The 24,644-nt window shown below is 39.2% G+C and overlaps 1 protein-coding gene across 1 annotated transcript in view; it reads left to right on the top strand.

Annotated features, from left to right (window-relative positions):
• The window catches only part of adgrb3 (adhesion G protein-coupled receptor B3), a 124,618-nt gene that overhangs the window by 88,024 nt on the left and 11,950 nt on the right, over positions 1-24,644 (top strand). Inside the window, exons 13-19 of the mRNA XM_028603905.1 lie at positions 218-364; positions 1,384-1,459; positions 3,516-3,618; positions 4,123-4,166; positions 14,873-14,999; positions 16,009-16,112; positions 16,262-16,364. Of these exons, the coding sequence (XP_028459706.1) occupies positions 218-364; positions 1,384-1,459; positions 3,516-3,618; positions 4,123-4,166; positions 14,873-14,999; positions 16,009-16,112; positions 16,262-16,364 (704 nt within the window). The remainder of the gene's footprint in view (positions 1-217; positions 365-1,383; positions 1,460-3,515; positions 3,619-4,122; positions 4,167-14,872; positions 15,000-16,008; positions 16,113-16,261; positions 16,365-24,644) is intronic.

Below are 24,644 nucleotides of genomic sequence, written 5' to 3'. Positions count from 1 at the left end.
TGTGTGTGTGTGTGTCTTACACACCTCAAAATGATGGTTCACGTGTGACCTGTGTGCACGAGACAGGAAGAACATGTGAAAACATTTTCATTACAGGCTGACTTTTGGTAAATGGAACTAGACTGACTCTCCATGAAACAATCTATAAACTCCTAAACACTCTAAAGTATATTGATCATCAGTATTTCTTCATTGGTCTGTTTGTTGAATTCTGCAGTGGCCAGCATTCAGAGACTTCCAGCAGTGTCTGTGATGACTGACATCAACTTCCCCATGAAGGGTCGTAAAGGCATGGTTGACTGGGCCAGGAACTCCGAAGATAAAGTGGTCATCCCAAAGGGCCTCTTTGTTTCCCAGTCAGCAGGTATGCAACTGTATATGTATTAAAGCCATTCTACTTCAAGTCCAACACATCTTTCTTTAGAAACCATATACACTGTCTTTATGAACTGTACAAGCTTTGTCTTAGAAAATATATGTAAAGTTTACTTCTTTCCGTAACATTTCTAGGATCTGCAGAGGAAACTGTAAATGTAGGAGTAATGTATAGTGAATAGACAATGATGGATTCAGAGGCCGCTGCTAAGGAATTGAAAATAGATATCTTGACATCTCAGCAAAAGCTGAATGATTTTAATCGAATTGCTCTGTCTGAAAATTTAGAACAAGACTTGCACACAGACAAATCAGTCTTGTGAAGAAGGTTTTTTTATGTTTATGCTACACCACCCCTTGTTTTCGGAAAGTGAAATAATGCTACAAGCCTTTGAACACAGACAGTTTGCTTGCCTGGGCTTGTTCGGCCAGTTTTCCATTGACTCAGCATTTTCAGGATCCTTTCAAACACTGCCAGTCTCCACTGTATATTGCAATCCACAGCCAGACAATTTGGTTAATTGGTGTAATCAGTCTTATCAGGAATATACATCAAAGATAACAAAACAAGGGATTGATTAGGAATCAGTGCCACATGCCTAATCCCAGCCACTCTAATTTGGACAGTGTAAGAAGCTGATTCTATAGGAGACTTTAGCACTTCTTTTACTGGAGTCAACAAAGTCTGTAGAAAAGAAGTTGTGAAATGTAAAAAGAAGTGTAATTGACGCAAACTGCATTTTTCAATTAAGAACTTGCAGGTTTACTCAGGCCATGTGTTACTCCCAATTAAAACTTCCTTGAATTATGAAAATTCATGTTATTGGAAGGTAACACCTAGAGTATTAAATATATATACAGTATGGAGTATTTTGAATATTTACTGTTCTGGCAACAAGATCAACTTGTATAATGGGGTGTCACCAGACTTACCACACTATAAAAAGGAAGTCTATCAGTATAAAAACCTGACAATACTGTTCATTTATTGTTCTTTTTCCCCTTTAGATATGGAGGGATCGCCTGTCTTCATTTTGGGAACAGTTCTCTACAAGACTCTCGGACTCATGCTACCTTCACCAAAGTAAGGACAGCATATCTCCTTGTCTATATTTTCTGGGCCACTGCCGGCAAGAGGAAATATGAGACAGATTTAATCCTTTGGAAGCTGCAAGGTGTCCATTTTTATTCACAGTATTAGATCAAGTCTAAAAAACAGGCTGTGCCTGTGTCCACTGCCCCTGAAATGTTCCACTTTAAAGACAGAAAATGTAGTTAGTTTCAACAGGAGAGACAACCAAATACTTTTCATTTGCATTTGTTGAATAAGTTACTACTTTCAAGGACTATTTCCATTCATAATTATTCTAATTTTGTCCTTAATGCTAAGAAACATCAGGTTTTTGCATGTATCATAACTTTAAGAAATTAGGGTGTTTTTGTTGACTCTAATTTAGTAAATGAAACATATTCACTGTAGCATGGAAAATGTAGTTAATTAAGGATGACATTAGTGTCTGGAAACGCAGCGGGATGTCCAAAATAAACACCTGGTGTCAGACCCCAATCAACAAGTCCCTGGCACCAACGTCCCAAGGACAGAACGGTCATTCCAGGAGCGGCCAGGCCAGCTGTCACAGGTGGAGCAGCAGCCCTCTGTGCACATGTGGAAAGGAGACACTGAAGCGTGCCCTCTCTAGACTAACAAGAGGATAGGCAGAGCAAGTGGCAAGTGTTAGACCTGAAGGTTTTCCTTTTTCCAAATTTTAAGCTTGTGAAGTTTCAAAGGAGAAAATAACTTATAATATAATATAATAATATAAGTCCCTCAGTGCACTTAGAGTGGACAACTGAATAACTTTTTAAATAATTATTTACTCCATTGATTCACATTTTAAAATCAGTCCAGAAAACTGACTTGTATTGTATGACAAAGTCAGATAAATTCTCAGCTAAAGTGGTTATGGTAGGATAGTGGGCTGCTGTGGTCTCACCTCTACTCTCCTTTGTGAAGTTGACAGCTTTCTTCCTAGTGGGAAGCACTCATGGATCAATCTTCTAATAGGAGATATATTCTGTCAACTGTACAATAGCTGGAGATGGTTTTTGAAACAGGACTGTGAAAGCAGATTTTTTAAAAGTGTAGAATACAAAAAACACATCTCATTCAGTTCAGGCGAGCCTTTGATTTGTATTCTGGTATGCTTCCATGTTTTGAACACCATTACTGGCAAACATCCTGTATAGCTGCTTTGACGTCTAATGGGCAGCCCTTTAAAGCAACACTATGTAACTTGTAGTCCTACAGATTGTCTCATTGGAACTACAACTCACACTACCTGACGCGAGTTGTAGTTCCAATGAGACAATCTGTAGGGGGACCGTCCCCCTACAGGTTGTCTCATTGGAACTACAGCTGCAGCTAAAAGTTACATAGTGTTGCTTTAAATCCTCCCATCCTTGATAATTGGGTTAGAATTCAATAAATGCTGCACTAGAGAAAATACCTTGGACTAATACTCAAGTAATCTAAAATTAATTTAAAGAACTTGCACTCTTAATTTTAGATAATATTAGAGAAGAGATTTAAATTCTAACTACATGTGCACAAAACGAGTTATATTGACTAATATTTCTATAATTATTATAGTTAGGTATTACTGTAGTTGCAGTGCATCTCTCTCTCACTATCCCTCCCTCCCTCCCCAACCAGTTGAGGCAGATGCCAACTCACCTGTGGCCAGTTTCTGTTTGAGGTTTCTGCCTGTTAATAGGAAGTTTTTCTTCACCACTTTCGCACCAAATACACTGTCTTGGGGGAATTGTTGCGCCCTTAAAGCTGATTCCCTTGTGTTAATGCTCCTTTACAGAGCATAAAATAGACTTTAGGTGTTAACAATGAAATCAAGGTTAAGGCTTTGAACACTGGACATGTTCATCCTTTATGTCCATAAGACCTTTATAGGGATATGCAAACACAGTTAAGCTTATATATCAAACATGAGACTCCACTTTACCACATTCTGTTAGAAAAGTGAAGGTCAGCATTTGACCCCCAATGACAATTAAACTGTGTGAGACAGAAACATTCAAGAAGTTACAATCATTTTCTAATTTTTGGGCATCTTTGTTTGACTCAGGAACCAAACAGTTGTGAACTCCAAAGTCATCGCTGTGACTGTGAGACCTGAGCCCAAGGCAATTGAGTCCCACCTGGAGATTGAACTGGCACACCTGACAAATGTAAGCACCACAGTCATTTTCAGATCATGTTGTTTGAGCCTACACATTTTTCTTCTCATGTTATTTTTTGGTATAAAACACTAAATGTTCCTTTTTTGTAACACTCAGGAATATTTTTTGTCTGTTGACTGAATGACCACAGCACACCTAAGCTACCATCAGCCGACACACAATGGTGGTTAATTGGCTCAATAATTAATTTGCAAGCTCAGGAGTCAGGAGAGCGCACTGCAGTCAGATAATTACATGAACAATCCCTTTTATGATCCAGGCCTTTTTATTCATCTTAGAGATAAAGTGCATGGAAGTCTGAACGTGTCAGCAAGTGTGTGTGTGTCGGATAGTGCACACCGCACACAAAGATCTACATCGAAGGTCAAATATGCAGTTGATTTATGATGATGATGATGATGATGATGATGATTATGATGATGGTGATGATAATAATGATCAATTATCATCATAATTTAGCTGATAAACATTTTGTCATTTTTTGCCTTCTAGGGAACAATGAACCCTTACTGTGCACTCTGGGACAGCAACATAATGTAAGTGGGCATGCTATATTTCTTTTCTGTTACGCCTCTGAAATTGTGTTAGTGTGCATCCTCCCTTCATCTTCAAAAGTCAAGAACACAATTCTTTTGTGCACGTATTTGCAAAGGAGCTGGGTAACCCAATAGCACAGCAAACAAGAAAGAGAACTGGAGAAAATAAACCTGCAACGCAACATTTTACATTAAACCCTTACCAGAGGGTGGACAAAATAATAGGAATGCCTTACATCCCTCTACAAAAGCCCAACTATAAATTAACCTGTTTGGTATGTTTATGCTTTGGTGAGACACTTAACTAACCTGACTCCGCCAGATGGATTGCTTCGCATTTGCTCGGCATATCCATCTGGGAACTTTCCGTTGGAGAACTTTTGGGAAGGGGCGGAATACTGGTTATTTGATTGGATGAACCATCTGTCTATCACCTATGTTGGTGATAGACGGGCCACATCAACCAATCAGATCCACGAAGCGTATGAAAATACAACCACAAGCCCGCCCCTGCTGCTGCAGGCAAAGCATAGCTCGTAAGCTCAGCATGCAAGCAACGTGTCGGTAAAGGATATTTGCCATTTGTGTAACGAGAATTTAGGAATAAAAGTCACCATTTCAGGTTCCCGGACCATATTCCAAAAGAAGGATCCAAGAGAAAAAAAGCATTAGCGAGCGGCTAACAGAATTAGGGCTACCGCTGGCTGATAATACTGGTTAGCTGATTGGATAAACCATCGGTCTATCACCACCTAACCCACCTCAAAACCAACGCTAATTGGCCCGGTCGTTTGGCTAACGGCTCCAAATTTTCTCTGCCTCAAGATGCCAGACTGATCTGCAAGTGGAAAACTGGAGCTCGCGAGATCAGGACGGTCTCACGGGGCTAACACTTAACACCTTGATTTTAGCTTGTTGTACTTCTATATGTGGAGTGTCTTCAGTGTCTGAGTCAGTATTGGTGAGGTTCTGCAATTGTAGTGCTCCCGGTGTTCAGCATATGGCATCATGATTTCGTCAAGACTCTTATGAGAACGCCATATAAGTCACCCATGAGTCATATGCTCCCTTAAATCACAGTTGTACAGACATTTGTACATGTGAGTTATATACAGAATGTTAAGTTGAAGACAATTAGCAGCATGTGTGGGGTTCGACAGACATGAAAAATACAGCAACTAACAGAGAAACAAACAGGTTGGATAGTCACTGCCTGAAGTGCTGGAACGTCAGCCCAAAATACTGCAGAATTATGTAACATAGCGAGGGGAAAACTCTCAAAGAAAGCATGAGGACATATGCAAAACACAGCTGCATTAGGCGAAAGTAAACACCACACAATACAGGCACAAACTAAAGCCTTATGATGGAGACAAATAAAGACCTGACACAATCACAACAAAACTTCAACATTATAAGCAAGCATTACTAAGAAAGTTATTAGTTTTGGGTTGTGCTATGCTAATGTTTTGTCATTAATCTGTCCACACCCTTTAAATTCACACACCTATTTGATGCTTTTCTGAAGCTTTTGTTGACTGCTATACAGTAAACATACCTTTTAAGTTGTGCATGAGTTTGGTGTTGTGATGCTGTTTAAGTAGATTTGATTTTGGGCTTGTTTGTAGTGGAATGCTTTTTATACCTGCTCTGTTAGCATTTGACAGCAACGTTCTTGTAACAATGTCAAGCCACTGTCATTGGAGCATTTCAACTCGAAAGATCAACTTTTCTTGCTACTTTGCAGTATGGCCTGTTTACTGCTTTAGCTGAGAGGCAACCTTTTACTAATTATATTATAAAAAAGCAACAGAAGCTACAGCAATAGCGGTTGAATTATTAACAGTTCTAAGCCTTCAAATTTTCATTATGGAAAACCCTATTTTTAGTAAAATGTATGGCCACCTTTTTTAGCCATTCAATGCATTTGCATTATGTAAATGTATCGCTGTATATATAGTAGTTTTAACTGTTAGCAGAAGAGATTGCTTTTCCTGTGTAGGATTCAAATCGCATACCCATGCACAAGGCATTCACAGAAACTGATGCATTTTACATGCGGTTATGCAGAAGAAAACATTTGGTGTCTGAAGCATTTCTGAATGTGGGGAATCCTCTCAGGTTTGTTTGAGTGGCTGTAAACAGACACACTAGTTGCTCTCCTTTTGTTGCATTTCTGAAAAAGTATAGTAACTGTAGAAGGCATGTTTGCTTTCCCCAGTGGTCAATATGTGTCTATTGAACGCAACTTAGGGGCGGGTGTTATTACTGTAAAAGGCACATGCTGTTACCACCAGTAACCACAGGTGTTGCCTAATCACAGGACTGAAATCTTGATCTTTATAATATCAAGATTAATCTGCTATTTAGATATGTTGATGGCTTGATTGGTATATCTAATATTTTTGAATGAAAGATGCCCTATAGAAATACAAATTATTTAGTGTGTATTTGATAATGTAATTTAAGTAGAATATTTTGGAGCTCAGTTTTGCTTCATTTATGGGAAACAGCAGCTGTGGATGAACCAGCTCATGCAACAGCTATGTGAGGTTGGTATTATTACTTTGAAATAGCATGTGAATTGTGCATAGTCTATCATGGCATTTGAGGGCAACTGGTCTATTTCTGAACAGCAAAGATACAACTGGGACAACTCTGCTCCATTCTCTTTCCTTGACTTTCACAAACCAAGTGTTTAATTTCAGCATTTTTTCAGATGTGCACTAAGTCATTTTTAAACAGAGCACCACCGAATGACTCCATGGTATGATTATCATGTTCATTTCAAACAGTTGGCTTGTCCTATTACACAATAGCAGCCACTCTCTGGACTCATTGAGGGGGTAATACGCCATCTGTCAGCCATGTTGGTCCAAACCAAAAGAGAGTGCTCACTGTAACAATTAACAGAATGAAAATGCTGTTCACAAGTGGAGAACTGTGTCCTCTGACTCGTTGAGGTCCATATACAGAACATGTGAATACTGAGCTGAATGCTAGAGGCAGCTACGGTAAAGCTGCAAGGCTGAGAAAGCTGCTACACCTGCTTTACTTTCACCACAGGGGAAAGCCTGAGGCGTAAATATCTTCTGTGACAACACAGGGAAAAACTCTTGTAATTTGCTCTGTTTATGTAAGCAGCTGGGTGGTCCACTTTGACAAGACAACATGCTGTTCATCGCTATAAAGCTGTATTATGTATTATGATAGAATCCATACATTCTTCATTTACTTCAGGGATTTTGTGTGCTTTGTCAAATATTTTGCTGTGCAGAGAGAAGAGAATGGATGGTGTTCTTTTTTTAGCAAAAGGGAGCAATAAGAGACCTATAGACATGTATACAATAAGTACAATTAGGAGGTACTCGATTTAAATCCAACTACCCAAAAAAAAACTACTTGTATGTTATGCATCAGTAATATTAATCTAATAATACATTTTAATTCAGAAAGGATCCAAGTCTCCCATCACTTATAATTAGTAATATTAAAAAGAAAAAGGTAATTAATGTGATGATGAATATAATCTATACTGCATCATTTTAAATAGTGAATAAGAAATAAGTCTTGACAAGATAATTAGTTCCAAAGCAATCTTCATTTAATTTTTTGCAAGTAAAATAAGAAAAAATTACTAACCTGTCCCAATGCGGCAAAGGTCTGGACCACATGTAATGGCATGTGTTTCCTGGAATTGTCATGTTGTGACTGTAACCCAGACAATCTACTGCACCTGGCAGTGATACAGTAAGATTGACGTAATAAAGAACATAAATGCACTAAAGAACAAAACAAAGATATAAATAAAAATGCTAATATGCAGCTATCCATGTGAAAAATAAAACATTTGAGCATCCAGAGAGCTAATATATATATTTTTATTTACTCTATAAGTCTGCAGCTCCACAGCACCAAGTGTAAACAGGTCAGATGAATACACTTTTATTACTATTTAAAATGTCAATATTTTCAGCTATCAAACAAGCTTGAAATTTTCAATATCCCACCACTGTGCCAAGGGGAAAATGTGAAATGCAACCCAGTGATATTAGATCAGTCAAATAGTGTTCAAAATAAATATTTGAGGGTATTTAATCTACCAATCTACTTAAAAAACATTACACTATTTTACACAAATGTGCACAATCTTGGAGAATTAGTTATCATTGTGACTCCAGCATGAGTTTAAATCAGATTACTTTACAGCAAGTTTAGAGCTCATCTTGGTTTGAGAAGATTATTTATTCTCATTTTGAGCGTTGTAATCGCTTGCATGAATTCTAGCTCCTTAGTTGCTTCAAACTGCCACTACACTTTTATTTAAATTATAGAATGGCATTACAAGCTAGTTCATGCCTTTTGGCATTCCCCTGCAATAATATGTTTTTAAAATCCTCTAAATCCTTGTAAAGTGCAAGGAGTGCATTGAATACCATATTAGTGTCTTCTGACTTTTTAATTGCAGATGTTTTTGCATCCCCCTCTCAGATTATCCACCAAAGTCGTATTAAAGCCAAACCTTAAACTGAAGAGGACATCCTTCATCATTACAGGCTTTTAGATCCTAAAAAATAACTTGCCACATCAGGATTAACAGGATCTTGCCCCCTCTTTAGGATATCTTTAAAACACAGCATTTTTAGTGACTTTGTTTTTTTATTTAATTTAGATTTTATTTTCCTCGTTTCATATTTTATGTTTCATCTTTAAAGCACTCTAAAGATATTAAGTTATATTATTACTACAATGCTATAGTAAGTATTAAACATTTCCTTTTACGGTGCAGTACACCCAAACAGATTGTAATCTTTATGGCCGAACATGTATGATACATTTGCCATGACTGCCGTGGGAAACCGTGTGCTGAGACTCAGACCAGAAGATTAAGTGTTTCCTTCTTTTAAAGTCTACTGGATTTAATTTAGACGATTTACTCTGCCAAACATACAAGGTCATATACTAAACAATAAAAGCCTAAATGATATAATAAAAAAAATTATAGAAGACACTTTGTAATATCATGAGTCCAAGCAGCACCAAGCAGTTTATTGGTGGATTGGAATGTTTTAAATGCTACTAGTAGACCTACTGGTGTACAATCTTAAATGAATGGTCAATGAAAATAAACTTTTTGATAGATGGTAGAAAACCTGCTAACTCCACGGGCGAAAACAGCACTTTCAAACCTGTGACAACAAAATATAGTTACCTGAACTGATGAGTTTTACATTCCCTAAATAGTTTAGCTTTTATTACAGTAATGAATTACCTCAATAGTTGTTACTCAAATTAGTGCTATTCAGTTCATACCATGCTTTTTCAAAGAACGCTCTACTTTCTGTGGAACCAAAACATATTAATAATGTATGTGTTAAGGTGTGAAAAGCAGCTGTTGTGGCTTCAGGTTCTACGAACATCTGGAGATCCTGGATTTGAGCCAAACAGGCCACACCAAACACTATCAACTGAGGCGAAGCTTACAGTAAGAACTAAGAGAAACCTTTATTGTGAGAATTGTTTCTCCTGGGTTCTTGAACATTTTTATAATGTAGATACCAGAAAATACATGGTTGCCACTGCCATGGGCCCAGTTTGATACACTTATATTTCAGCTTTGCTTTGCTGATGCTTAGTAAGAAAACACAAAATAAATCAGGCTTTTATAGCATTTCACCCAAAATGAGATTCTACCATCAACAGGCTTGGTTAGTTTAAAACTACTTAAGAAATTCAACCTGCTTCAGCAGCTGGTGATATATATATTTTAGAGCTCAAAATACAGCGTTATCTTTCAGTTATTCGGTTTGAGGTTCAAGCTTTCAAATTCTCTTGAAAGCGCTCTCTAACAGTTTCCTTCTTTGACGTCAAGCTTTTTTGACATTTCCATATCTGAGATCAGCAGTTGTCAAAGTTTTTCACATCATACACCCTCAAATAGACACATTTGCACCACAGACTCACACTTGACTCCCTGTTGTTTTGGGTCGGTTTTGAATGGAAACTGTCGACACTGGAGATGGTGAGACGATAATGACGAGAGTATTGCATTCTTTGTTTCTGGTGGATTAGTTTATAATGAAATTAAAATGCATCTGGTTTTGCTTGGGAGCTCTGGTTGTCCACTTTGCAATGACCTTTCTACACTGTTAAAGGATGTTGGGAGGCAGAAGAGGTAACGTGAGCGATTTTTACAGTAATTCTAAGCTTTGGAATAAATCAAATCAAATAAATAAAAATGTACACCCTGAGTTAGTACAAGTGCAGCAATGTCATTGTCAGTTCTGACTGACATGATTCAGTTTGCCTTAATTGTTTTATTTATATACTGCCTTGGGGTTGATTCATTCATGAGAGAGTAGGATTTCCACGTTGCCAGCCGTTTCTAGCTTTAAATAAAGAAACACACAGTTGCAAAACTAATTCACCTTGGGTTTAATACCTTAGCATTAATCTGAAAACAAACGCAAGTGGTGGAACACAAACTAATCTGGACAGGCACAGTTATGGGCACACTGAAGTTCAACTAACTGCAGTGATAAGAGGCATAATGGACCTATTAGAAGGGTGCCCGATCATGGGTTGCCAACCTCATCTCACAGAATTCCGTGAAATGAACACGGCCCCTTAACTCAAAATCGGTGGCAGTTTCACGGAATCGCCGAAAATTCCGTGATGGGCCCACGGAAGAATTCCGTGAAATGAACACGCCCCCAAAGGTTGTGGGTGGGCTTACGATTCCATGACACACGGGACAACAACGGGACGGTTGGGTTTAGGAAAAGAAGAACGGGATGGTTGGGTTTAGGAAAATAAGAAAGCGAGTTTAGGGGGACAGGATCCCCGGTCTCCGGGGTGAAAGTCCTGTGTTGTTTGACCCATCCACCAACGTCCCTACGCGGATTTTCAGGATTTCATACTACTCGCTACCATAGTCACTCTTAATGCTACATCATCTTCTCATTGACTTTACACTGGCATTGTTTTCCGTGGTGGCCACACGGAATTTTCACACATTCCATGCCACCACCACGTAATGTGGTGTTAACAGTTTGTGATCATTTCACGGAATTCTGTGAGACCAGGCTGGCCCGATCTGTGGAGCCATTCACATCCTCACTAACAAATCCAAACTGATTTGGGTTCTTTTGCTTGTCTACCTCCTTTTGAGGGTTCCATACCACTCAGGATGAATTAGATTTGTCTTGCTACATAAAAATATGCACTCATTTTTCTTTTTCTCTTCATTCAGTTAACACACGCACACAGTGTGGCCCACAGGCTGATATGAATTGCCTGTCATCAAGAGCACCAAGATGGATGAAATCATTTCCCAGCGTTGCCCCCACCCTCTTCTGCCTGTCATTGTTTGTCTATCTTTCAAGACTATAAAATTGCCTAAAGTGCATTGCCTACAGCACTCTTTAAGCCCTCAGCCCAATGCCTGGCTAATCTGTTGTGGGCATGGGATGAATGTAAAGAGATTTTTGGACGGTTACCACCCATTCCTGAAGAAATACTATATGTTGAACAAGGCAGTGTTGTATGCAAAATTTACTGATGTATAACAACACAGGCTAAAAAACAGACTGCAGCCCAGTCTGATCATTTAGTCTATAGGGCTGCATCAGCCTGTTTAGCTGGACAATCATGAGGTTACAGAGCTCCACTGTTTGACTCTGAAGTGTACTGCTTGGACCTGTGGATAAGTTATGGGTTTAGTAATAAGATCTCTTTGGCTAAAGGAACACGATCTGTCAAAGTTCAGCAAGGAAGACAACTCTAATTGGAGTTTTGAGCAACTGTCTATTTCTGTTTCAATAAGACACAAGGCTTTAAATCCTGAATGTGACTAAAACGTTGTCGACTTTTTAAGTCACTCTACTGTCACTTCTCTTGCATCTTGACACCTAAATATTTTTAAAATTGGAGCACGATTAAAATCTGTCACAAATTTCAGTCCTAGAAGTTTGAATACAAAGTTGTCAATGCATCACGCATGGATAGAAAGTGGTCAACCAATGGTGTGTGATGGATGTCATGTCATCAGTCTCACTCTGGTTCACATCAACACTGACGCTTTCTTGAGGGGACATTTTATATTCCGAGGCCACCAAGCTCCCGATAAGGTCAGACAAGACATCAAACGCGGCGTACATAAATCCCCCAGTCAGGGATGTTCTCCTGTCAGCTTCTCTCGCTTGCACAAAAGAGAAGCAAACATCTAGCAAGTCAAAAGTTAGGAACAGATCATGTCGAGGATTGAGTCTTCACCAGGGGGAATGGTTCATTCATCACAAAGTTATCGAGAAGTAGAGGCATCACACATGCCATCCATCTCATCACAAAAGAGTGTGTTTTGCTTCTGAATGTGGCAATCGTATTTTGAGAGTGCAACAGCAGCATACCCAAAGGGTGATCTCAAGAGGGCACCCAGCGACCTCATCACCGCCTGTCTCTCTCTCTCTCTCTCTCTCTCTCTCTCTCTCTCTCTCTCTCTCTCTCTCTCTCTCTCTGCCCTTGCCCTCACAAATTACCTCAAACAACAAAAAACCTGCACTACTATTAAAAGATGCTTTCACTGTTTGTTTTTTTGGCCCAAGCCACATGACAATGTTAAGTGTGACTATGCACAAAACAACATCCTCAATAGCTACGGATTTGAAGAACTTACCATGTTTGTTTTAAAACTGGAAGCTCACAAATCAGACACCTCTACTGATGAAAAACTACAACAAAGTCCAAAAAGTAATTTAGCCCTTAAAAGTGCCATGGGCTGCCATCAGCAACATGTTTTTTTTCAGTGTTTGGTTTCACCAATGTAAAGCTTTATGTTACTGTCTTTCCCTAGTTCTCAAATCTTCAAATACACAGTCTTAAAAAATCACTATGCCATCCAAATCATTTCGAAGAGGTTCTTAGAGTCACTGTGTTATTTATATTATTCAGTGCAGCTCAATAGAGGTACTCATGAGGACTTGTTCAAGAGCCTGACCACAGACTTCTATTTATCATCATGAAATGTCAGTGTTTGAACCTTCATTTAAGAAGCCATCTAAGAAATTCTTGAGAATTTAAATCAGCAGAGTGCATACAGACCTTTAAGACGTGATTTAGCGCTCCAGCTGCAGTGAGATACTTCCTCCACAGCCTGCAGAGAATATGGGCTTTATACAGTATATCACCTTCACGACAAGGCAATTTTTTTTTTTTTTTGCATTTAGATAATTCATAACTACCTATTCTGTTACTTATGCAATTTAAAATTCCTTTGAAATGGCTACATGACTTTGCTGAAGTATACAGCTGTTGACTGGCTTTCTGTGTGCAGTCTGGGGGTAAACATGCATCAGTTGCACCAAACTGTCACATTCCAGTTAAGAAGAGAAGAGATGAGGGAGGTAAATTGAAGAGTTTTGTTTATTGTTGTTTTGCTGTGTACAGACAGCTCAGAGTACTGGTTGGGAATTGGGAAAGGGCTCCACAGTCCCTTACAAGGAATAATAAATATTGCAGCCATATTGATCAAATGACAAAGCAGGATTGCCTCACACAGCAGAGGCCACTCGGCACACAAATCAACAGCTAGTATGCTCTATGTTGTTCTGAATCTTCGTATCTCATGTGAATACTCTATCGTGAAGAGAACCGGATTCTGTAGGGTGAGAAGTTGCAGGACAACAGGTGTTTGCTTGTTTGTGACACGAATCTTAATGGCAGGTTATGTGCTGCGGCAAAAACGGATCCTGTTACATTTTTGTGTAAATGTGAAAACTATTTTAATCAATAAGGGTGATTTTTTTTCTGAATATGGAAAATAAGTGGGGGCGAATGACAAATGGAAGAGAAGCGCTCCTTTCATTTCACCTACTAGTGGTTTGGTGGTGTGAAGTGGGGACTGGCTGCAACCATTCGCGCTGCTTCCGCGGGGTGGTATTAGTTCTGCAGTGTTTTTTGTAAAGCGTTTCGCACCGGGGAGCAACAGCTTTCGTGTAAAATGATTTTCAGGAATAATCCAAAACCATCATTTATTCCCGTCATATTATTAGAACCGCACTTGAATAAACAGATCCTGCGACAGCGTGTGTTTCTTTTTTCATTGTACCAACCTCCCCCTCTCACGCCAGCAGAGAGGAACAAAGTATCAATCTGATGCTGTCCACCGTTTCCAGGGTGAAAATCCCCCTAAGGAAGCATTCAAAAGCTGCTAATTAAAACAGTTGAGGGGGTAAAAATCAACCGAAAAGGGAAAAAAAGACAGGATAACAGGGGCATTGAGAGGGGGCGGAAAGGAATACAGTCGTTTGGAAAACATCTAGAGGAATAGAGAATCACGCAGAAAGACATACAGGTAAATATGAACGCTCTTATCTCTAAGCTTTATGAGTGGAATAATGCTGTTTTCATATCGCCTATTGGTATTTATCTGCGTACATAGCGAATCAATCAGCACCAGTCTTCTTGGACAGCGCCGTGCGTCCTCCCCCTCCTTCGTGTCTCTGCATCTCTATCTGCTACAGCTGAAATGCTGCTCGTAGCCACACAAGAGCTGTGTCTATGTGTCGGTGCTATTTTTTTATGTGACAGTATATAGCTCTCGATTCAAACAAATAATTAAATATGAAACCCGGCGTGATGTCGATAAGTCCCGTGAAGTCGTGCCACCGCTGGAATTACCTGTAATTGCCTCTGCCTTCTTTTTGCAGGAACGATTCTTGGGGAGCCTGGTCCACAAAAGGATGTAAAACGGTGCTTACAGATGCATCCCATACAAAATGCTTATGTGATCGTGTATCTACCTTCGCCATTTTGGCTCAGCAACCAAGAGAAATAGTAAGTAGGCTATTGATTTGTTATTCAGTGTGGGTTTTATAGGCCAATGTAAAGGAGAAAAGCTGCATGTGTGTGTGTGTGCTGATGCGAATGGAAATTGAATCTTAAGCTATGCTAATCCCGTTAAATAGCGGCAAACAGAGCTTGTGGGGGGATATTTGTAGTTTGCTCGTAGATTTAGATAACTATGTGTGCGCGCGCGTGCACGCGGGAGGGTGCTTGTGTGTCTCTCCTTCTCGTCAATCAAATGCACATTTGGGGGGTGGAGGGGCGATACAAGTGACATGTTCCTGTTGTTTTCCTCTACTGGCATCAGATGATACATTTTGTAGGTGAAACTATGTTTTGAGCTCATGTGCTGAAATTAGACTACTGTAAAGGAACCAGAAGCCTGTCATTTCTTGAGATGATAAAGTAATTAACATTGAGAACACAGACTGCTTACACTGTGGCCTCTGCATTAGTACACAGTAGGAATTGCGATATCACAAAGACACCTTTTACCTTCAGGCCTGACAGAGAAACAGCGACAAACATTAGTTCAGCCATAAAAGTGCAGTGTTATGGTAATGGTTCACACATTACAAGTGTATGTAATGTATGAAACCACATACAGTACAGTTTGTCTGAAGGTAGCTCTAAATTCTAGGCCTGTGATTGGCCAGCTCACATGATTTTAAATGTGACAGGACAAACAAGTCAAACAAAAACAATATGTTTTGATGCACTGGTGCCTAGCTTCTCTGCTTCAGCCTTTAATGTTTTGTAATAATAATAATAATATAATGTCCAGCACACATAAGTGGAAGACCTGCATCTTAACAGTCTTCAAGCCCACGCATGCACTTCAAACCTCACAGTATATTAAGGAACCCACCGTGGACTATTCAGATTGGTGGTGGTTGTTTTGATTGGTTCCCTCTCTGGGCAACAATAAATATTTACTGTCCTGCATGAACCACATCCAACCTCCCACTGACTGTTTTTTCTTGCTCTGTCTCCTCCACAGACCATGGAGAACTCAGGGGTCCCATCTGTGACATTGATAGTTGGCTGTGGTCTGTCATGCCTCTCCTTGATCACCTTGGCAGTGATCTATGCTGTTCTATGGAGGTAATTTCAACACTTGAGGAGCATAAGCTGCAACCACATGATGAGGAATACTTTTTGTCGTTAAGTTTGTGCATTTATATAACATCTTATTTGTTTAATCATCTTTTAAAAGTCTGATTTGGTTGCCTTTATCATTCCTTTTTCTTCAGATATATTCGCTCTGAACGATCCATCATCCTGCTCAACTTCTGCTTATCTATAATCTGCTCCAACATATTGATCCTTGTTGGACAAACACAGACGCACAATGTGGTAAGTGTCATTTAAGGATGTATTCATCACAGTTTATAGAGGTCCAGTGGTTGTTTTATTTATCAAAGAATTTAAGTCAGAATAATAGCGCAGTGCAAAGATCCGTGTGAAGCTTCGGTTTGGCTTGTTTAGGTTGAATAGAGCCCTTTTTTTGTATTGGCCACTATGACATTTGTTTGAGATCTTTAGGTTTATATTGAAGTATATGAAAATGGGTTGGGACAGCTATATGGTACAGTTTGGCACAATATCACGAGGTTCCTTCCCATGATTTTAAAAGATAGAGTAGAAAACGTCATCATATTCACCTGTTCCCAATCAATTCAATTCTTATTTTGAAAAGGCTGGTATTTGATATAATAGTCTCACTCACATTTATCAAGTCTGAGCTACAATATAATGCATTTTTTATACTAGATGTTGGCTTTGTCATTGAGAGAAAAAAAACAAGGATATAACAGTTACATTATAGCCTCTTTCAAGGAAATTATTCATCTTCTTCTGGGTCGCAGACAAGCTTCTCATATTTCAACCAAATGGAAACATAAGTGTTTCTAATGCCTCTATAAGATGTCGATCCACCTTGTGTTGGCTCAGGACCACTCGTGTTACATTGTCCTCTGGTAAACTTGAGACAAGCCAAATATGTTGGCGCGGAGACAGTGATGATCTTTAATTGCAATTAAAACTGCGATGCCATAAAAGAAAACAAAAAGAAAATGAACAAAAGAGGACAGTAAGATCACTTTGAAATGAAATACTGAAGTTGTATTGCTGTGGTTCAAATATGAAACAAGGCAATCAGTAACAAGTCTTCCAATTGCAATTAAGGAGATTCAACAGCGTAGGAGCAGCAAGACATACACGATGCACACCATGGGACATGGTGCACCGGTCAATCAATGGCTAATGAAATGATTGTGATCCTGCATGTGTAATTGTGACGATAAGACGCAGCTTAAAAGTTGGGTTGGAAGATACAAGCGTATTGCTGTGCAGTGTGCATTACTGAAATGACTCATATGAAAACTGTTTTTGTCTAGATGTCAATGAGAGCTGAGCTTCAGATCGAGTCAGCAGAATTCAAAAGGAACTACTAAAGTTAAAGAAGGACTTCTTCCAATAAATATGTATCACTTCCTCTCTCTGTTTTATGACTGGCCAGTACACAAGTGGCTAATGTAAAAGATTGTTTGGCAGTCGAGATTTACAAGCTGCCCACACAGATGCCCTTCTCAGTCATTTGGCAGCACTACAGAATGACACATTGTCCATTTTATTGTGTAATATTCTCAGAGTACCTTTACCTTTTGCAAGCAGCAAACACTGTTTTGTTTTTCCTCATCTCATTATGTCCCACTTTTTCTCCTCAGTAATCCATTCTCTTTAGTTTTTCGGCTCATTAACAAGCCAGTGTTTTAGTATTTGGACATTCTTATGAAGCACAATGTATAGATTTTAATTGAGATCAACAGTACATGTAAAACAGAGCCAACACTCTTTTGAAACGCTTGCAACAAAGTGTATGTCTGCGGTGGTATTCCATCATAAGAAATGCATTTGCTGGTGCTATGGCTGCATACTATGTGCTTATAGGTGTGATTTATTCTGGGAGCAGATGGGCCTATCATCAGTTGGGGCTCATATTGGACTCTACTCATAAATCAAAATGCTTCCTCCTATTAAGTTTCCTATGTTCAATGAAAATTGAATCATGAATAATGAATTAATGAACCCAAAGACAAATTGTGTTTGGTAAAGCTACATTGTCTGGTTCCTGGTGACACTATAGATCAATGTGGACCCAATGAACTAACTGTAACCATTTAGCAGAAACTGACTTGGCTCATATTACAGTTTGCAGGCCATTTTAATCTCATAACAAAAAACTAAGAAACAGCATCCACACATGATAAGTTCATCTGTTTCCTTGCTGGCCCTTACATATCTGGCACACAGTAGTACCCAAGACTATGAATGCACAAAGCTTTATGGCGTTTTTAAAGCTGAGCTGATTTGAAGCCTTGTCAGATTTAATCAGGGCTCCAGTCATCTCCTGTCTTGATTACAAGGACCACCACTTAACATGGAATACTCACTCGGCATGCTGCTAATAGGATATCTGTCTCTGAAATCTGCAAAGAGATTAGGTGGTTTTCAGAAAATCCACTGACATACTGAAGATGTAATTTCAGCGTCTCTCAGAGTGACTCGACAAGCTCCCCTGACTGATTCACCGGGAGCCAGATTAAAGCAACACTGACTTATTTATTTGTAACTGGTCGATATTGTTATTTATATTGAACATTAAAGCGGCACAAATCAATATTTCTTTTAACAATGGATCAAATTACTCTATGTAATGTGAAAGGGTCGCTCTTACTGATGAACCCGCAGAGAATTATTACCCGACTCAACAGTTTCCATCAGCTCTATGAAGCTCTTTAGCATCTTTCAGCTCATTGTTTGGTTTTACTGCTCACAACTTTTCCGTTTTGGTTCACGCCCATGGCTCTCATCAGCATCGTTTCCAGCAGCACCAGCAGCAGCAGCAGCAGGTAGCTGTTTACAGTGAAAAACTCTGATATACCTGCCCAGCATTACATAGAAGACGGACTAGCTGGTGGTTACCAACTAGCTGGTGAACATTGTGGAGCATTTAGCAGCTAAAGAGCCAGACATTTCTCTCAGGAGTGAGTGGACACCTTAAACAGAACCAAAGCTAAAAGGACAGTGAATATTGGACCAAAATTCATCAGGTTGCCAGAAACACAACTCCAGATAAATGCTAATATTGTTCTTTATCTTTTGGATGTGAAATTTGGCAACTACCGGCTAACACATTCTCCATATTAACTTTGTAATGTCAGTATTGCGTTTAGCTTGTTGTGCCCATGTGGCCAAAAAAATGAATGAATGCAGGTTTTATTATTCAATTCTGCAGTTCTAAATGCTGAAAATATTGTAACATCGAAGGTAGTCTCTGTATGTACACACATGACTGATAACGTTGTTGTTTTTTATCTGGAGAAAATATTCATTCAAATATCAAATTCCAATATTTGTATTTCAAAAGTGTATGTACAAAAACCTTAAAGGGCACTAGATTATAGTATTTTAAATATAAAAATGAAAAATATAAATAATTTAAATTATAGGTTCTCAAATAGTTAAACCAGCACTCTTCAGTCAACTTTCCAAAAGTTGCATTTTTCTTGTTGGTCTCTGTGATGCTGTTGATAAAACTTCCAGGGCAGTGAGTTTATCACTGTTGTCCGTATGTTCTGTCTTGAATGTGTCTCCTCCGTTGTAAAAATATTTGAGAAATATCTTATCTGTTTGATCAGACATACTGTCGAATGTTTTAGTGGTAGGCCAGCAAGAGGAGAAAACATAGCCCCAGTATGGATTTAATTGCCATGCTGCCTGGCACTGCCTCACTTGTTTTTCCTCCATCTCTTGTAAGAAGTGCATATAATTGGCTCCACTGTTTGTGGATTCAGACTTGCTCATCGTCTAGTAGAAATCATCTCTTTGGTGTGGAGGTGTCCTCTGGGAGCAGGAAGTCAGTGAGTCACCTTTGCCTGTCTTTGCTTTCCCTTTGTCCTCTGTCGTTGTTCATCTTGGTTTATAGAAAGAAGACAAAGAGAAATGCACACTATTGGTTTGGCCTGGGAAGGTAGAAGATAGGGAGTCTTGAAATTAGAATTCCTGTAAAATGTTCTCCATAGTGTCCAGGGTCTATTACCGGGAAATGGTTAGCTTTTAATTTAAAAAAAAATTGTCAATAAAGTATTTTGGTCAGGAGCATCGTGAGCAATTCTTCTTTAAACAAACAGCTTCATACAACTTATATCTGCTATTGTCTGAATTGTGAGCACCTAAACCTCATGATGCGTCACAAGATTAAAAATTGTCACTTTTGTTTAAACACTGCATGTTATGTGTCAGCACAGATGGCTTATCAAAGCTGGTATCCAGTCAAAAATGTATATCCTTTAGGGCTGTCAAAATTAACGCGTTAATTTTTGCGTTAATTTTTGAAATATTTAACTCGTTAAAAAAAATTAACGAAATTAACGCAGCTGTGTTTGTTTACTTCATGTGGCGGCTGAGAAACGTAATACGTCTAGATAACAGCAGGCGGCGCTACTCTGTATTGTTGCCCAAGTAATGAAAACCGGCATCTGATTGGACAAACGCGTCACATGGGTTTGTTTTCTCCGGAAATCCAAAGCCAGACTGTCATGGCGGCCGTTCAGAATACGATCTCATATTGTACTAAAATAGTTCACTGAAACATGTTTCTGAAAACATTTTAAGCGAGAAATAGGCCTTGCAGTTGCTGAATCTGTCTTCATTTCAGCTCAAAAAAGGTCAGTTTAGAAGATTTTCGTCAGATTTTGAGAGACTAGTCACCTCATTCCGCTCGCCATTTCCGGGTGAGTCCCGACTGCCCTGCCGCCGACTGAACTCTCGGCTCGTTGGAGATGAACTGCGCCTCGCCTGTAAAGTAGACGAGAGCAGGCGACAGCAGCCGGGGACGGTGACAAAAATCTGCTCTCAAGTCAGACAGTTTCTAGCCGTTTCCAGCAGCCTTCAGCAGGACTAAGCCAAATTGTTGCTGCTGTTGTTCTGAAAGATATTAAACATTCTGAACTTAGCAGAACCTTTCCTTGTTTGTTTTTTTCTTCATATTTGCAAAGTTAAGTGATTTAGCATTTAAATATCCATTATTATAAGCTTCAGTCTCAATTTAAAAAAGCGATTAATCGCGATTAATTACAGCAAATTGCGCAATTAATTAGTTAATTGTTTTTAATTGATTGACAGCCCTAATATCCTTATAATTGTGAACTGCTTGAAAATTCTCATTTTGAATGAAATATATTCTATAGTACCCCATGCTATTAATAAATTCAGGCTCTGTTTATATTTTCAGTTACAACATTATGCTGACATGCTCAAGGGCATATATATGTGCTGTATAGTACACACACTGTATAGTACAAAATGCAGAAGGCACATTTGAGCTATAGTATATTTTTAGTATACAAAGCTTGACCTGCCTTATAGTGAGGTGCATGTTAGAGGGATTTGATTTACTCCAGCTCAATGAGTGGTGAAAAGAAACAATCAAAATCAGCATACAGTTCATTCCTACATGCTTGGCAGCAGCTTTATAACAGCAGGAATCCTCTGGTGAGGTTCAGGAGAATAACTGTAGGCATTGTTCCGAGCGTGTCACATACAGAAATAAAGTGGGCCGAAGTAGAAGTGTCAAAAATATGAGCTCACTCCAGGTTGGTGTGAGGTTGTACATCAATAGAGCAGGAAGTAGAAGTAGCAATTTTTTGACTGTAGTGGTAAAGTCAATGCATTTTATTCAGTGTTTCTCTGTGGTTCAACAACACTTTGTAGTTTGGAGTTGTCCTCCACTGTTTAAAGCACTGGGGCACTTGTTGCTTGATTTAAAGGGAGGGTGCTTCAATCAAAATAACAACCAGCCTCCTCCTCCCACACTGATTCAGAGCGGTCGAAGAGATAAACGGAATGTTGTATGGTCTGGTCCAGATTCTTCTGCAGCATTTTGAATAATGTTGTAGACCTCCACAGAACTATGCTGTAGATACAGTGCAATTAACATGTTTCTCTAACCTGACTCCGCCAGATGGATTGCTTCGCATTTGCTTGGCATATCCATCTGGGAACTTTTGGGAAGGGGCGGAAATACTGGTTAGCTGATTGGATGAACCATCTGTCTATCACCTATGTTGGTGATAGACGGGCCAAATCAACCAATCAGATTCACGAAGCGTATGAAAATACAACCACAAGTCCGCCCCTGCTGCTGCAGGCAAAGCATAGCTCGTTAGCGAGAATTTAGGAATAAAAGACACCATTTCAGGTTCCCGGTCCATATTCCAAAAGAAGGATCCAAGAGAAAAAAAGCATTAGCGAGCGGCTAACAGAATTAGGGCTACCGCTGTCTGAAAATACTGGTTAGCTGATTGGATAAACCATCTGTCTATCACCACCTAACCCACCTCAAAACCAACGCTGATTGGCCCGGTCGTTTGGCGAATGGCTCCAAATTTTCTCTATCTCAAGATGCCAGACTGATCTGCGAGTGGAAAACTGGAGCTCGTGAGATCAGGACGGTCTCACGAGGCTAGTGTTTCTCCCAGGCAAGCTAATTCTTAAATGTCTTTATTGCAGTAATAGCGATATGTATTAAAAGTTAACTGGACTGAATGTCACTTTATTTGTATACAATCAATTAACAAATCCATAAATGATATAAATAACTACATACAATAAATGTGGTTGGCAAATACTATTCCTGGAGCTCTAAGGAAAATAATGTAATCACCATGTCAACATTAGTTTAATCCAATTATGAAAGAGGGAGTTCTCAGCCTCACTGTAAGCAAAACTGAAATCCCCTTTAATGTTTCGCTTCAATGATAGGCCACTGCTCCTTTTTTCATTTTCATTCATTCAGTGGCCTGTCATTGCATTATGAAGCAAAGTGTGCAACAGTTCGTGGCAATTAGGCTTTCACTTATATACGGTGTCCTGACCTTAAACGGCTATTATTGATCTGGCTTGAAGTAAACCCCATCAACCCCTACCTTTTCCATGTCTATCAGCTCTGCAATGTTTTAATGTGGTCCCTTCCTCAGTTCCTCTGTTTCCATGGATACTGACACAGTGTGCTCAACAACTCTAGGCATTTGCCTTTCTAAAGGGCAGTGTGAACTCTCAGTTTCAACCTTGTTTTTGTACGACAGCCTCTGTCCAACCGGTTTGATCATAACGTCCTCATAATGTACCTTTCTCTCTTTTTATTATTTTTTTATTATATATATATATAATGAGGCTGCATGGTATCGGCACCCGAGTGTAACTATGAAACATTTTGAAATGGTTGCATATGACCTGTTTCCAGGAAACAAGGCAAGCTCTATTTTCAGCACCTTGGACAGCACATGAGCAACAGCAACACTAGAATTAGCGTTGGTCTATAGCTGCTGTATATGATAGACCCACATGCTTTCCCCTATTGTCTCCTTCACATAGAAATAAAAAAAAAATGCTTTTTCTTAAACTTTTATATAGTAAATGTCTTATTCACAGCTTATTAGGCAAAAATATATATAGCACATGAAGCGTGTTTGATTTCTGCAAAAGCAGCTGTAGGGTACGCACCTAATTGACACATGGGCAGGTGGCAATCTGTCGTGGGAGCTTCATGTGCTTTGATTTGATTTGTTGCTTTGATTGATTTTCATTTCTGCAATGTTAGCAGCTCTGAAGTGTTGTTAAAATATGTCTGTTCCTGTTACCTATAGGACATTTGTAGTATTTAAGCATTGATCACTATTTTTATAAAAAGGTAAATATCTGCCAAAACTGACTCATATTGTATAGTATATTATACCACTTTCCCAGCAGATGTTTTCTGCAACCCATTGGTGAAATGAGTGCATGCTGAACTGACCTAGCAGTTGTGTTATAGTAATGTGTTACCAAAAGTGGAGATTTTTTTGTTAAAATGTAAGTTTAGTGCACTACATATGTGATATTGCTGCTCGTGTACTATGTTATGGCATTCTGACTCTACCTACCACCTGAATGCATCGTATACATGAATTTTGATAAATATTTAGGTTTAGGTTATAGATAACCCAACTTTGCTTGAAACTGAATTCCCCACTTCTCATATGTGAGGTAATGCAGGATTACTGTCTCGTGTGAGCCCCGTGAACACCATAGGGGATGGATTTAGTGTGGTTGTCTCAGTGGAGATGTAAAGTGTATGGCAGATCTCACAGTATGGTGTGGACACCCTGGGACGAGATGATATACTTCAAGCTTTTCCTCTTTCAGCGGCATCGCCCAGATTACCAGCACTTCACACTGCAAACAATGTGAACCGCGAAAAAAAAAAGAAGCTTAATTTGTTCTCACTCACAAATGTCTGCGTGCAATGAAATGATTCTCCAGGATACTTCTTTATTTCTAATCCTCTTCTAAACAATCGCATTTGGAGATGCCTCTCCGTGTTACAAAGATGGACAAGCTAATGAAGCTGAAAAGTGCAGCTACATTGTCGAGCCTGAATGCAATCTGCTGCCTCCAACCTGGCATTCTGTATCATTTAAGCAGTGTTGTGTTTTGTTCCCCTCCGCTCTGTGTAAAACAGTTGACCTTGGCTCACATGCTTCCAGGTGTGATCCCCAGCATACTAATGAGGCTTAGTGCAGAGGAATGCTA

This window comes from Perca flavescens, chromosome 17 (assembly GCF_004354835.1).
Source record: "Perca flavescens isolate YP-PL-M2 chromosome 17, PFLA_1.0, whole genome shotgun sequence".
NCBI lineage: Eukaryota > Metazoa > Chordata > Actinopteri > Perciformes > Percidae > Perca > Perca flavescens.
The sequence above is the reverse complement of the archived record's forward strand: the minus strand, read 5'-3'. Positions and strand labels throughout refer to the sequence as shown.